The sequence below is a fragment of the Glycine max genome, chromosome 4 (genome assembly GCF_000004515.6).
Source record: "Glycine max cultivar Williams 82 chromosome 4, Glycine_max_v4.0, whole genome shotgun sequence".
Lineage (NCBI taxonomy): Eukaryota > Viridiplantae > Streptophyta > Magnoliopsida > Fabales > Fabaceae > Glycine > Glycine max.
In genome coordinates, this window is record NC_016091.4 from 17,587,938 (window position 1) to 17,604,566 (window position 16,629).

General features: G+C 30.6%; 1 protein-coding gene and 1 non-coding gene across 2 annotated transcripts in view; one reads left to right on the forward strand and one right to left on the reverse strand.

Annotated features, from left to right (window-relative positions):
- LOC100775467 (eugenol synthase 1) overlaps positions 1 to 189 on the reverse strand; it is a 9,511-nt gene extending 9,322 nt beyond the window's left edge. Inside the window, exon 1 of the mRNA XM_041014637.1 lies at positions 95 to 189. Coding sequence (XP_040870571.1) covers positions 95 to 189 — 95 coding nt within the window. The remainder of the gene's footprint in view (positions 1 to 94) is intronic.
- A 12,472-nt stretch (positions 190 to 12,661) lies between these two features.
- Positions 12,662 to 13,356, forward strand: LOC102663294 (uncharacterized). The gene is made up of 3 exons (XR_005891156.1): positions 12,662 to 12,767; positions 12,872 to 12,943; positions 13,231 to 13,356. It is a non-coding gene; the product is annotated as an uncharacterized protein (transcript).
- Positions 13,357 to 16,629: the final 3,273 nt, after the last annotated feature.

Here is a 16,629-nt window from a genome sequence, read left to right on the forward strand (position 1 = left end):
CAATAAATCCTAGACATTATCATGCTAGTTCATAGAACCTCAGATACAAGCAAAAATGTTTGTCTTTATGAAAGTCACAAAAAGGCGATTAAACCTCTCCCACTTTTCATAAAGATCAACTACATTTGGAGTGTTGGTCTCAATAATAGTTGGTGGTTCTTCTCTCTTGATAGCATAATCAATGTCCATCTAGCCCAAATGGAGAAGAACTTTCTCCTTCTAAACCTTATAATTGTCACCCCTTAATTCGGGAATACACACTTGATATCAGAAATATTCACAGATTGAGAGAAACAATAGAGTTCAAAACACATGCTCATAATCATAATTTAAGACTAAATAAATATCATGTTTCATCAATGCAAAAATGTCTTAATTCCAGAATCTAGTGAAATAAAAGTTGTTTGTTGACTAAAGTCCTACTCAATTAGACTCATCTTATAACCTTATGACAAAACTATCAAATTATGTTTTTTCCTTAATTCTTGTGGGTCGATTAAGAAATGTAATCTGATATTTCATCCCAATTAACCATGCAAACATAAAAAAAATTCTTGTGGATGTATTTTATCACATTACATATGATTAATTACAATTAATGTTCTAAGGTAGTTTTAAAACTTAATATATATTCTAAACAATTAAAGATGTTGTGGCTACTCTCTAATTTATTAAAATTATATCCACTACTTAACATTAAATCTCTAAATTGTTCAGACAACATATAAATATTTAATATTGCATACTTAATTAAAGAAGAATAAACATACAATTTTTACCAAATAAATATCTAATGTGCATTCTATAAATCCAATAAACAGATTATCTAAATACAATAACACATTAATAATATCAAATTGTGAATATAGCATAGTGGCGGGCTCATATGCTAGGCGCAAAAGGAAATAGGGTTCAACTTTGGTTAGGACCAAATTGTTGGTTTTATTTTTATTTCAAAGAAAAACACGTTAAAAAGGTTAAAAGTTTGACAAAAGGCACATATCTAGGTCCGAACTCAGTTACAAGGGCTTTAAGGAAGCGCACCTTACACCACATTTAGACACACAAAACAACCAAGCAATTTGCATTTAAGTCATCTTCAACATTAAGCCGAGTCATTTTGACCCGATTGCAACCCGCAAACCCAAATACAAAACCCGACATTTTCTCAACAATTTTAGCACCTAATTCATCATTTTAAAGCCTAGAAAGGTTATAAACATGTTTTACATTTAACTTACAATATCAGTTTAAATTAAAAGGTCAAATTCACAATACCTAAAAACTAAAAAATTCAAACTCACAAAAGATAATAAGAACAAGCAAGGTAGAGGCATAAACAAGGCTTTGATGCCACTTGTAAGACTTAACGGTGATCAAAACATGTTAATAATTAACAAACACAATCAAATCATGTATAATTAGAAGTGATATTAAATTTAAACTAGCCTCCAACCATTGCTAAGCGACGCACTTACACACGTGATTTTCTAAACCCTGCCTGAGTCAATGCGATGGTGCTTTCTTTTCTAAATGAGTAGTAGACTTATTTTCCAAAAATAGAGAGCAAAATGCCTTTATATAGAACTCTACCCATCATGGAGTTCATGAATGTAGAGATAAACATGGAAACCATAAAATCCGCACAAGATCACATCCACAATGTTAATATTGATAATGGGTTTGAATTAAGGTTGAAAAATGTATCGCATTCAACAACAAACTCTCATATAGCTGTTTCCACTCACTTCGAATGTAAAATAGAGCATATATTTTGTTCCTTGAATATCGAAAACAACCAATATTTGGTTCCCAGAACCAATGTAGATCTCAGATTCTTCAAAAGGTCTATGAACTCATATTCATGCAATGACGTCTCACTGTCTTCCTCCTCATCCTAAATGGAGGTATCCAGAATCTTTTTCCCATCTCAGATGGAATTATCTTATATCTCTTCCCATCCTAGATAAAGGTATCTCATGCATATTCAATTCTCAAAATAAAATTGTCACCACTTCCCAAAAAATGATGACCTATTCACGCATAATTACAAAAAATATCATTCCATAAAACTTTCAAATGAATTTCCTAATTTCATTCACCCAATAAGAATTCACAATATCATAGCAAAACTCTATATTTCAATTTAACCAATTATTAACACATACAAGATAATCATGGTCCATCTGAATCAATCTTGTGAGCATCAAATCGTAAACATCAAGTAATAATGCATAATATAATAAATCTTATATTATTAATAATACAAATAGTAATTCATCATGAGGTTTCACAATGAAACCATATATTCTTACCTCAATCAAAACAAACATAAATAAATAATTTGGTCACTTTAAAAATAATCCAAATATAACACTTAGAATGCTACTAATCCCCAATTTCTTTTATTAAGAATCCCAAAGAAAAACCTTCAAGAAATGTACCATGGAAGTTTAGAATAAGAAGATTGTTTTACTCACCTCTTGAAGCGCATAGTAATTAACATGTTGTCCACTTATTATTCATCCACTCCATTTAGTGGGTCAAAATGATTTTTTTTTCTTTCTTATCAATCCTATATGATCTACTAATTTTCTATTTTCTAAGAGAGATCATCTATAAAATTCTAGGAGAAAATAATTGTTTGTCCTTATATAATATAAAAGTATATGATTTAAGATTGAGTCACGTGAGATATATGCTCAATAGATTTGACTAATCAAAATTTTATGTATCTTTTTCTATTCTATTATCCAGATTTATCTAATTATTAACATTATCTAATATTTTATTTTGTTTCAAGATATATTAAGATAAAACATGCTAAGATTTAAATCTTTCTCAATGATGACAAATTCAAATATAACAAATATCTTATCCAAACTCGATAGACAATGCTATATTATTACTATAATTATTATATTTACCATTGTAATAATATTTGAATCCTTCTAATAAGGATATGGAGCTATCATGCTTTCTTTTATAATTATAAAATAATCTTAAAAATGTTATATCAACCACATAATCTTTTTTATTGATAAAATGATTATTTAACTCGATCAATTTTAAATAAAATAGTTAAAACAAACTTAACTTTTTATTCAATTATTTCAATGATATTTAATATATCATAATACAAGCATTCCAAAAAAAAAAAAAAAATATATATATATATATATATATATATATATATATTATCATAATTATTTTAATTCAAAAAAATTGTTATACTAATAATTTTTAAACTAAAACTAATAACAATTATTATATTAAAATTTTAGGATGTTACATTTCTCTCCTCCTTAAAGAATTTTGTCCCTGAAATTCACTCTATACTTAGCAAATCTTAAAATAAATAAATGTACAACATACTCATCTAATGACCCGATGCACAACCATACTTGGATTTATGTAATTCAATGATCTTTAGGGCAACATACAAATAACAACGATTGATTTAAACATATTTGCACAATGCATAATTTAAGATATAAAAATATGATTACAGACAAAACTCAAAAGAGAAGAATTATTGCATGCAAACAATTCGATTCTAACAATTAATACGAGGTTCTATGCAATAATTAAAAACCTAAACAAGATAGAACAAACAATTATGTACATATGTAACACATTATAGTAAGCACAATCCTTCAATTTATATTTCATATAAATTTTTAGTTAGGTACATATTCCCACTAACTACATATGTTTATTCCCTAAGAAATATATTTACACTCCATCAAAATCATATCATTCATTTTTAAGGCATATAGAGTAGAATGAAGCTTTGACAACATCTTTTTATTCTAATACAATGTATTTACATCACAAGGTGAAAACAAAGTAAGATATAATATTAAAGGGATACAAGTTTGTTTTTAATGGACATAAAGTTGAACTACATCTACCAATTCTTACAATGCAATCACAAAAATATAAATATTATAATCCTTTAGATGAGTCAACAATTAAGCCAATATAACATGTCACAACTAAAATAGTCATTTCAACAACCATAATAACAACTTAATTAGGAAATTTCAAAATTCAAATTTCTACATGTGAAAACAAATATACTATTAAGAGTCAAATTTTAAGACACCAATTATCATGAATTATTTTAGGCGTAATTGTTATTTTTTTCAATTAATAATAACATGAACAAAATATAAATAAGTTGAGTTTCCATCATTTTTTTAAACTTCTATGTTTAAGAAATCTCCAAACACATTTCAGAAAAATAATACACATATACAAAGATAAAATAAACTTTTTAAACTCAAGATTTCCATGTGCTCAAATATAGTCAAACTAAGAAAGGTTGAAGAAGTTATTCAAGTCACTTTTTTTTGCCATCTAATGTTTTTATTTTCTACCTATGCAAATTAATCCAGATTGCTATGAGAGTAAAGGAGTATATCACTTACACATATAAGTTTGTTGTATTTTTCTTATGATACTAGAAATCATAGTCACTTAGTAAAATAATTTACATAAATTTTGAACTCAACTCATAAAATTTTAGCATGACTTACTTCCTATAGTTAGGGACTTGTAAAACTCAACTTCCATTAAAAATTTCAAAATTTGGTTTGTAATATTTTAACATATATGAGAAATTTCCAAGGGTATCATATTAAAATCTCTTATTGATGTTGAAAAAAATTAAGCAAGATAAGTCCTAACACAGTAATGCTAAACACATTTAATTATTATTGAGCTTCTTGTTATGTTGCATATTTCATTATCACCCAATTGTTCTACAATATTAAACACTGTATCCTTAGCATGTTGTCATAAGGAACTCTGAGAATACTCAAAACCAACATTCAATCACAAAAAAAATATAATCACATAAAAGCTCAAAAGGTTCATACTTTGCATGCTTATATAAACACTCGTAAATCAATAAACACTTAATTAAACATGATTATGGAACATAAGACAAGTAAAGTTTTTCATCTAGAAGTCACTTAGCAATGAAATAACATGTAACACACATCACAACATCATGCTGACACCCCAAAAATCAAGGGAACACTAGAAGTCAAACACTAGAAATTAACGAATGCATAAGTGAACTAGTTACACGATTTAATACCAAAAGCTTAGTAGTTAGTTGAGAATTGGTACATCTTGGTTATCCTTGGTTATACAACGATCATACCATCTTAATATAGACTCCCCTCCTTAGAGTTAACAGTCTTATTCTAGACAATGCCAGCCCGCCAATAGATAGTGCATAATTTCCTTAGCTTGAAGGTTATAACTCGACTTACAATTTACCATCTCTTAAACAATCTCTAAAGAAATTACCATCACTTTTAACCTATCCCATTTTAAGCCTAAACTAACTTAGGCATGTTTGGCTCACATTCTCTAGTTCCCTTAAGCTTAGCTCTAGAGGTATTATTGTAAAAAAAAATTCATCAACATTTATCTTAACTAACAACAAGAATAATTATCCTTGAGCCCTTCAATTAAGCACATGCGACAAAGTATATTAATTACATTACGACATAGCACAAAGAAATTATTATGAATTTATTTGTTAACAAATGCTCACAATATCTCTCATACATATGCAATTATATTATTTTAAAAATAAAAAAAAATTATATCATACCCTATTTAGTTTACATGTACTATAAAGACAAGAATCATGGTAAACAATTTTTTTCATCATTGTAAACAGTCAAAGGTGTGTTCAATCACAATCAATAATTAGATCAAAATTAACAACAAAGGATAAACCTTGTACATTAGACAACACTTCAATAAAGTAATTAAGGTAATGAGTTTATACCTTGTAAGGGGTAGCAACACTTATAGGGAAATTCAAAAACAAACAAGTCTATCCGACAAGTAATAAAAGTAACAAGTTTATTCTAACACTCAAAATATGTGACAATTTTAAAATAGGAAAAATTAGATTCTTCACCATAATCATAACTGAAATTTCCTCTAGTATTAGAAGTTACTCCTTTGCTTCAATCAAATGTGAGTTATCATAGAAAGTTGACAAAATAGTTCCTATAAAATTTGAGTAACACCACATATTAAGGATTTGGAGGCACTATTGCTCTAGTGACAACTCCACCCCCCCCCCCCCCCAACCCCATCTCCTATATGACAGATAATCTTTGTTTGCTTTTGCATAACTTTGACCATCCTGTCAAAAGCTATAGCAAACACCTCACACGTTATTGTCCATTGCTTATTAGTTGCAATGAATTTGTATACCGCCCCTTAGATATTGGGTTGATCAAGTCAAATACACAAGAGATTAGTATGTCACACTTATAGTTCTAACAAGCAATCCTATGTGCCCATATTTGATTATGTTTTTTTGAAAACAAACCCACTACCACAGTCTTATCATATTTTTTTTTACCAGTGGATGGTTTTGACCAACAAGGAAGTTGAGGGAAGTGTCACTGTGTGAAGTGTCATAGTGTATGAGCCCTTGAGAAGTCAACAATCAAGGGTGTTAAAAATGGTATTAGAGCAAACTTCTCTTCCAGTACGATGTTGTTTAAGGATGAACTAGGCAGAAGCTGGTGGGTATGTAACACCCCAAAAAAATCACATTGGAATGAGAGGGGTCTAAAGGCTACACATGTATGAGACTGTACAATTGAGGATGACTTAAAGGAATTAATTATACCAACAAGATGCATCTCTTTTTCGGTGGTCTATCACTTAAGAAATCTATTGTTAAGCATGTTTGGCTTAAAGTAGTTATGAGATGAGTGACCTTCTGAGAAGTTTCACCAAACACGTGTGAGTAAGAACAAAGCATGTTGAAAATTCTCATGTAGGTTTCTAAGGATAATCAATGATCTTGAGAGTAGTTAAGTAGTGTCAGAGCTGGTTGTCGAGGTCTAGGAAAAGGCTACCTAGGGAGGGTTTTGACTGGCGGAGGATTTTGATCAACAAGGATGTTGAGTAAAGTATCACCATGTAAAGTGTCATAGTGTGAAAGTCACCGAGAAGTTGACAATCAGGAGCATTACAAAAGGCATCCACACATAATATTAAAAACAAGTAAGCATAACATTGATTCGTCCAAACTCAAATCATAAATAAACATTACAAAGATAGTCATTCAACATAACGATTTTTAAAGTTAATGTTCTAACCTCTTAACAAAAACTCTAACTAAACTTGAACATCATGTGATAACGGTACACTCTAAGATATATAAAAATATATATTAAAACTAATTAACTTATAAATATTATGCTTAAATGCAATTTCGGCCCCCCTATTTTTTTCATTTCACAATTTTGGTCCCTTTATTTAAAAATATTGAGACAATTGATTCTCTTATTTTTAAAATCTATTATTTTAGTTCTCACATTTCAAAATAGAGACATTTAATCCCTCTATTTAAAAAAATATGCAATTTTAGTAATTCTATTTTAGAAATTTTTACAATTTTGGTCAAATTCTCAATTTTCTCTACGTTTTATTTCTTTTCTTTTGGTCCAATTGATTCTTAAGCCTAACATATTCATTTAAAGTACCATCAAGAAATGATTTAATTAATTATAAAGTAAGAAATAAAACATAGGCAAAATTAACGATTAAACCAAAATTATAAATTTTCTAAAATATAAGGACTAAAATTGCGGATTTTCTAAAATATGGGGACCAAGTGTTTGTAGTTTAATATAGAGGGATGAAAAAATCACATATTAAGTAAAATAGAAGAACCAAAATTGTATTTAAGCCTAAATATTAATGTGGGGTATTTGACCTCATTATCATAATCAACTGCTCCATATTAATGCAAACGTTTATCTCCTACTTTTATATATTGTTTTGATTCACTAATACCAATAGAAACTAAAACATGACACGAAGACTAAGGATTTAGACTACCAAAAACATAATTAAAACTACCAATAACAGATTAGTCACAAATAAAGGGGTTAGATTTAGGATTCTACTCCATTACGCTATGTCTATGTTACTGTTAGAATATTATTCACAAAACTAAAAAAAATGCATAATTATTTTTCACAAATATATAATATATATTATTTTCTTATATAAAATATTATAATTATATTAATATTTATGTACACACACGCGCGCGAGGGAGAATATGAGGTAGGTGTGGGCCATGCGGATGATGTTAGGGTCTTGGTGCAAGAGTAGGAGGATGTTGGACATGTCTGCGAAGGCCATTCCTAGGGAACTTGCTGCTAGTTCTAGCTCTCCCAAGTGTCCCACAAATCGAACTAGTGAGGAAGAGAAGGAAAAAGAAAAGAAGAAAAAAAACGATGATAATTTTTAGTTGTCATTATCTGCAAGTGAAACTATTGAAATTTTCACTTTAATGTCACCAATTTGACAGAAAGGGACCAAATTGATGTGTTTAAGAATGAATGACTAAATTGAAATTTTTAGAAATTTGAAAACCAAATTAACTCATTTAAAATAATTCGGAAAACCATATTAATAATTAAGTCTTATTTTTAGGGGTTGTTTGTCGTATCTCGCTTTTACATGTACACATTTCTTGATGAGACTGTTGTTAGATAATAGATGTGTATCTTTATTTTTTCAGTAAAATTTCATGATTTTTTTAATTATTTACATAAAATGAAATTCTTATCTAAATTTTAATATCTACACAATTATGTTTTTTTATTACTTCCTTTCTTCCCAAAATAATAATCTTTCTTAGGTTATTTTACACATACCGATAGAAAGCAATAAATAGATAAAATAGTGTAATAATTTTACAAAATTAACCTTATATCATCATTAATTCATTTATATATTTTGTTGTTTACCATTAATATTATAACTTATATGGGATATGAGTGTTTTCGAATCTGATCCAATAAACTTTACTTGATCATGCACGATAAGTAAATTGCAGGCAAGGAACAAAGAAAGATATATAGTCACTTTCACTGTTCTGGTCTAGAGTTTTATGTAATTTAAGGTCAAGTGTTGTCAGTTGCTTTTTGAACATAATGACATGTTTTAGATTGAGGAGGAGGTTGAGGTTCCCGCCCTAACTCACAGTCACAAACAATGCAGACCATGACATTAGTTGCCAATATTTTTAATACAAATCCAACTCTAGCTATTAAGACTTGGTCGAGTTATGGTTGGAGTTTGAGTTGTGATTTCCTTTTATGCTCCAAACCTCTTCCTAACCATTGGATTAGACGAAAGCGCCTTGCTGTTTCTGTTAGAATTGTGACTGGGGCTGTAGGCACTACTTCAACATTCATTGGTTTCCAGTTTCTGTTATCCTTATTCAATAGATATGGGCTTGTGAAGATGAAAAGGAACATAAATTGTTTTGTGCATTAATTATGGGACACTATATATGCATGAGCTTATGTGTATTTTATCCAATAATTATACCTGATAATTTCCCTATCAATATATTGATTATTAAGAATCCAGTTCAAGTAACATTTGAGGTTGAAAGATATGCAACAACACAACCAAAATAGTATTGCTAGTACTAGCCTTTTTCTGTTCTCTTTTGATTGAGATAAACTATTTCATTGTTATAGACGAAGCTCTAGCATCCTTGCATCATGCCGGGGCGATTTCAGTAATTAGATCTGCACCAAATTCACTGGAGGATGCAGAAGTTGAGAGATTCAAGTTGAGTTTGAGCTTGATAAAAAGGTTTCATGATCTGAGATATGATGTGTCATCATGACTTGAGGTGCATGTCTTCTTTTGTTTTTTTGTTTTTAATTTGGTTTGTTGGAGGCTTGGAGAATGAAATATAATGATGTGAGAGATTAAGCTGACAACCGAAGCATTTTTTGGGGAAGAGTATTGGAAATTATTGTGTATCCTTTGACTAAATCTAATGGAAGATTATATAGTTCTATTGTCATTTCCGATCAAAAACAATAGTTCTATTGTCATTTTGTTTTTTTTTTTTCATTTGTGGCTCATTGTTATGTCAATCATGATAAAATGTTATACGTTCCCGCAAATTATTTACCACATTTAGAGTAACATATTTTTATCCCAATAAAACTTTCTTTTAACTCAAAAAATACTTCCCACCTCCTCATGAAAATATTTTGGTGTGAAACATATATAGTACAAAAATTCACAAAAAACATTCTTTTTTGGAATGTTATTTCTTTAAAAATTAACCAAATATGGGAAACAAATTTTTCCAACTTAAGATTCATAGGAAACTAAATTTTTCTTTTGTGTCGAATGCTCCTTATATTTTACTAAGGAGAGAAAATATATGCAAAAATTATCTCTCTATACATAAATAGATAAATGATAAAAGTCTCAATGATCTCTCTCATTCCTAAAATATTGACGTGTTGGGAAATGGTTGAAGTAGTTGAATAGGAGAATTGTTATGATTATAATTTTTGGTAAATTCATCAAAGATAAAAATGATTTGTTGAATATTATGGATGACGGTTGGGGAGGGTTAACATAGATATCAAGTTTTTTAAAGGAAAACTACTAAAAGGATTAGTGTAGATATATATAATTTTCATGACATGATAAAAAAATATAGTTTTTAATGACATGCAAGAAAAATGCTTTAATATATTATTAATCTAATTAATATTTTAAAATATATAATTATATTTTTCTTTGATAAATTATATATATAGATATATACATATATTAATGTAATTAACATTTTAAAAGAGATTTTAAATCAAAGATTCCACCCTTCACTTCTACCCGTATCTTGGTTGTAGAAAGTCAACCTCACGTGCAATGTTCACTACTACAAAAAGATGATTTAACATCGTCAAATCTACATCGGTTATTAAAAAACCGATGTAGTAAATATCACGGTGGCATTTTTGAAATTTACATGAACTTTTTCACATGTCAACAACGGTTAGTGTAAAACCGCCTTTGTTTCTAAGCAAACTACATCGGTTTTCTATATACCACCGTCTTTGAATTGTTAATATTTTAAATGATTTTTTGATTTTCTTAAAATTACTACTACTCGCGAATAAACCCTAAAGTTCTAATCTGAACAGCGTCGTCTCGTTCATAGAGGGAGGTAGCTCAATCCCTCTCCCTTTCCCTCCCCGCATGAATAACCCCTCCTTAACCACCTTCCCCTCTCTCTTTTTCTCAATCCAAGCTTTTCATTTTTAATTTTTTTTTCTTGTGTAGAAGAAATGGGGAAGAAGCAGAACGACATCCAGAAAACGGGGCTAGGTCGAGCCCTGCTATCTCGCTTCTACAGGAAGAAGTTCCTTGAATCCTTCAACGAAGTCTCCGACATCGACGCCGTCGTCGAGCAATCCCTAGAACCCCTCCCCAAACTCGCCGCTGTCGCTTCAACCACTCTTATCAGCCTGTGAGTATTCTTTCTCTTCGTTCCGCATTCACGCGCCCACTTTCTTCTTTCTGCAATTTCTTTGTGACATTTGTTTCTGTTGTTGTTATGTGAGAGTAGCGAACCAGGTTCCGTCCCTGATGAAACGACGACACCAGAAGAAGCGAGGAAGCAGCAGAAGCAAGAGGAGATTGAACACTAGTGGAACGTGACAATTTTCTTTTGAAAAAACTAGTTTTCTCTAATTATGCATTTTAATTTATGCCTGGCCTTGTTTTGTAATTTGAGTGGGGAGTTTTTGGTGTTTTGTTACATGGATTAGTTGGTAAATTAAATTTTCACGAGTATAACTTTTAGTGGCTTGAAAAGTGAAAACCAATCAATATTAAGAAAACATCTGCTACAAAATCTTACTCCTTTTATTCAAGTATTTTATCTCATGAATGTATTATGTGTATTTCTTCTGTAATTAAACTTCAGACTGTCAAGAGACCTCACACTAGCTATGAATATAGCCAAAATACTCTTTTACAAAATATGGGCAATCCTCTCCATCTTGAGCTCGTTTTTGGCTCGAGTTAGGTTCAATCCATTTCTAATATGGTATCAAGCCTCAAGCCTATCTAGTCTTGAGTTTGGGCCACTGTAGATGTGTATTTCTGCAAATTTCACACTTCTAATTTCCGGTTTTGGGCATAAGGGTGTGTGTTAAGGTGTTTCAAGGCTAAAAGTTTAAAATCCTGTTTAACTGGTCCTCTATACAACTTGTTTTGGCTCTGGGGTTTCTCTGCATACCTTTCTGAGTCTTTTATCATGTTATGGACTGGCCACTGTCTTCTTTTTTGTTTGGTTAAGGACTTCAATTTGTATAATTTCTTTGTCCTTATTTATGCTTTCTTCAAAGCCTTGTAAGTATTAGTGATGAAGTTACTCACATACATATTTGCTACATCTTCTCCAGAAGCTGTCTTATTTTCTAACAATGTATAATGGAATTTATATCTTGGATTGGGAATAGTCCTTTAATGGATTTATTCTACTTATGCACAGGTTGGTGTACTTATTGGCAAGGCTGGAGATACTATACGATACCTGCAGTATAATTCAAGCGCAAAGATTCAGATCACGAGGGATGCTGATGCTGATCCTCTCTGTGCAACAAGGTCTGTGGAATTGATAGGAATTTTGGAAAGTATTGATAAGGCAGAAAAACTAATGAATGTTGTGATTGCAGAGGCTTAATATCACATCCAATCTTTATCTCATTCTTGCTGTTCCCTTTTTTCTTGCTTTTATTCTTACAATTTTGTTGTTTCATTTTGAGATTTTACAGGCTGATGTTGGGGATTCTCCTTCACTTGTAGCTCGAGGCCTCTCCCCTGCTCAAGCTACTGTGGGATCTGAACAAATTCAGATACAAGTTCCAAATGAAAAGGTGATAAACTAATAATGTTGCCATTCTTTTTACCTTCAAAGGTTATTATTCATGTTTTATTTCTATGTATATAACCTTGAGTAACATCAATTTCTTTTATGCAGGTTGGATTAATCATAGGGAGAAGTGGGGAAACAATTAAAAGCCTGCAGACCAAATCCGGGGTGCGCATCCAGGTAGTTGTTATCGTTTACCTTGAACCTTTTTATTTTTGTACTAAACATGTGTGGTTCAGATGGGATCTAAATTCAAATTGGAAAAGGATTAAGCTGATATAGACGGGATTTATTTTTATATTATTTTAATAATCTCTTTTCTTTATTCTTAATTAAAACATTACAGAAGCGTTTGGCACTTGTGGGACAGAGTTGATTGATGAGATTCTTGTAGATTTTCTCCTTTCATTCTCCTGTTTTGGATTTGGCTTGTGTATTTTGACAACGTTTTTTTTTTCATGTTTTAGTTGATACCTCAACATCTTTCAGAAGGGGATGATTCCAAAGAAAGGACTGTCCAAGTTACTGGTGATAAGAGGCAAATTCAAATTGCACAAGAATTGATAAAGGAAGTCATGAATCAGGTTTGTTTGACTATACATGCTTATGCTGAAAATTTTTACAATTTTAAAGTTCAGATATCATTGGTGTTTATCTGTTTAGTATAGTTTTTATATTAATGCTCACAATTCTGCATTCTTTTGATATTTGTTTTGTGATTTTATATCAAGATATTTGCATGCATTGAATATGGCCTCCCCTCCTCTCAAAAGATTAAACTAGTTATCAGTGTCTTAACTTAAATATTGGATAAAACACTTAGGTGAAGTTGGATGTGATTAGTTTAATTAATATATGTTGATGTTTTGATGGGGTTTTTTCTCCACTTCTCCCCCGTTTTCATTCAAGGGAGATAAGGCTTCCCTTATTTCCTTCTCGGCTTTACATTGTATTATGTGTTTTAAGGAGCTTTTGATTTGAGAATCTTGTTTTCCAGGATAATGGGTCATGGTGATTGTTGTTTCCATAGTGATTATTTATCCATATAATTTGGGTTGACATTCAGCTTGATAACATTATTAGTAATCTATGGTAATTATGTTATGCTTGATTGAGTTTGATTAGTTTTAAAATTTCTCTACTAGTAATTCAAAATAATCAGACTCAAGACAAATTTGTTCAATTTTTGTTAATTTTTAGTCTTGCTAATGTTTATGAACAAAATTATATGGTGATCTTAAGGCTTGGTTTAGTTTTCCTCTGCTGCTCATAACATAAATTAAGTCATTACAAATCATTGTGCTAACTGATTGAGATTTCTGTGAAAAGGCCAGGAATTTTAAACTTGCTGCCAATTGAATTTCAGCACAAGGTAGGAGTGTTTTTGCTTTGTACACACCCAGGATTAACGGGATCTTGCCTAAGGATTGTATTAGATTTGGTACTTGGCAGTTTGGATTATCAGATGCAGTTATACAAAGATACTAATATTAATCTTACTTAGGGGGTTTACAAGTTTCAAAATTTTCCTAGTTGTACCTTATGGCAATTAATCTCACATGGCTATTAATTATTAATTGCCATCTTACATGGTTACATTTTCATGATTGGTGTTATGTATCTTGAACTATATGCTTATTATTTTCTGTTGATCCATGTATTTTGGTTTTGAGTAAGTAATCTAGTCATTATTGCTCGGAATCAAACAAAGTGGTAAGTATGAGACCTGTCATCCTAATGCTTTTTTTTTACTCTCAAGTATGTTCATTTAAGGGAGTTTGCTTTAATTATTTTGAGGAAACTGTAATAATAAATAAATGAGGCATATTATATCTTCATTAAGTAAATGATTTTTTGAAAATCAAAATGTCTCTTTGACTCAGGATGAGCTGATTAGGCTATGTAAGTGCCAAGGAAATTTGGTAAACATTTTGGCTGCTCTCAATGTATTAAAATCAAAGTCTTAGTTTTTTTTCCCATTTTTCTGTTGGGAACCACCACTGAAACTGAAAATGTATCATTTAACAGTATCATGTTAATGCCTAGGAAAGGCTATGGGATTAGCTATCTTCTGGTTATATATGATGAATTGGGCAATGTATCATTGCTTCACCCCAGGCTCTTTTAACATGGTTTTGTTATGGTATCTGTATTCGGTATGTTGTAACTCTGCACATATCAGACTGCTGGTTCTCTTGTGATAGTTTCCCAAGATTTGTAGTTTTATTACTAATTTTATATTCTTTTGTATGCATACTCACTTATATATGTAGTTGATTTTTTTTTCAAACTTACATATTAATTCATGAGTTTTTTGTCAGGTGGTTTGCAAAAAGGTTTCTACATCCAAATATAGTCTCTATTTATGATTATATCTTTCTCTGGGATGAGGATCTAGGTGTGGAGCATTTTTCACCTTCAAGGTATTAAGGATGCCTCTTTGCTTTCCTACTGCTATTTTGATATATGTGTGCAGTCTGCCTTGATATAGGCTAGCAGGAATATGCAATACTGGTGTTAATTTTATGAAAAAAAGAATCCAATTTTATTTGATTACATGATGATATGTTAGTTTATTTTTATTTTTTTCCATTTTAAAATTTGATAGCTGAATGAAAATTGACTTTGAATTTTCTGCCATACATTATAAGATTATATTATCCTTATTAGGTTTGTTAAGCTTACATTAGGTTGCTAAGAAATCTTTGCTTGTCAGGGGTGGTAACAGACAAAAGAGGTTTTTTGTTGGGTTTATATTCTTAAACCTGTTCTAATTGTAAGACTAGTCAGTAACATCTCTTACAACTTTTGTCTCATCAAATCAAAGAAATAATTAACACGGACTAGTCAGTAACATCTCTTACAACTTTTGTCTCCGCTCCAAGTTTTTTAAACTTAATTTTTTGAATTCCTATGAAGATTCCCTAACACCCCTTTATGACTCAGACTCTCTTAATTTATCCATCAATTAAAGTTATAACATGTATGTAGTACAAAGTTAAAAAGGAAGATTGATTAATATAATTTCAAGTTTGAAGTATATATGTTTATAATGCTATGAATATGATTATGGATTATATTAATGCTTAATTATGTAATGCAATATAACAGATCGGGATGAGGATTTCATGTCCCTAACAGTACCAAATGATCAAAATAAGAATTTTTTACCCAATCAGAGAGGAACTCCAAATGCATCTATAGATAATGATATGGGCTACACTTCCAGCAATCTATGGGTTAATTCTTCTTCCAGGTAACCTCTTCTCTTTCTCTGATGTGTATGAATGTTTGGTGTCACTATCTGCATGGGTGCATGGTTGGATTCACTATCTATATCTATATAAGAATACATATGTGTTGAGTTTAATAATTGAAGTTTGGGAAAATCTAAAATCCAATGTCCACCCTTTTGTGAAACTCAAAAAGTGCTTCTTTCTGACAACTTTTGCTTTTCATTTATTTTCTCCACTTCTGCTTTCTTTCTGAAGATCAAAGTAGCTATTCCTCATTTGGTGGATACCTCTTATTGATACAATGTCATTCAGCTTCTTTAAATGTATTGAAAGCAAATTTTCGTGAAACTAGATTAAATTTTAGTGGTTATGTGCAAATAAATATACAACGAGAGGAGCTATTCTCCACTGTTCAATATATACCTTTTATGGATTAACATTCCAATTTCAGGACAACATATTTCTATGCTTTATACTTATTAAGTTTCTTACTTCCTTTGGCCACTATCATTGCATGTCTTAATGGACTTGCTTTGATCTCCATTCAATAACTAACATTATCTCACAGCACTATACCGTTATCCAATTAGGCTTTATCTCACAGCACTATAGGTAAGAAAATCCCAGTAG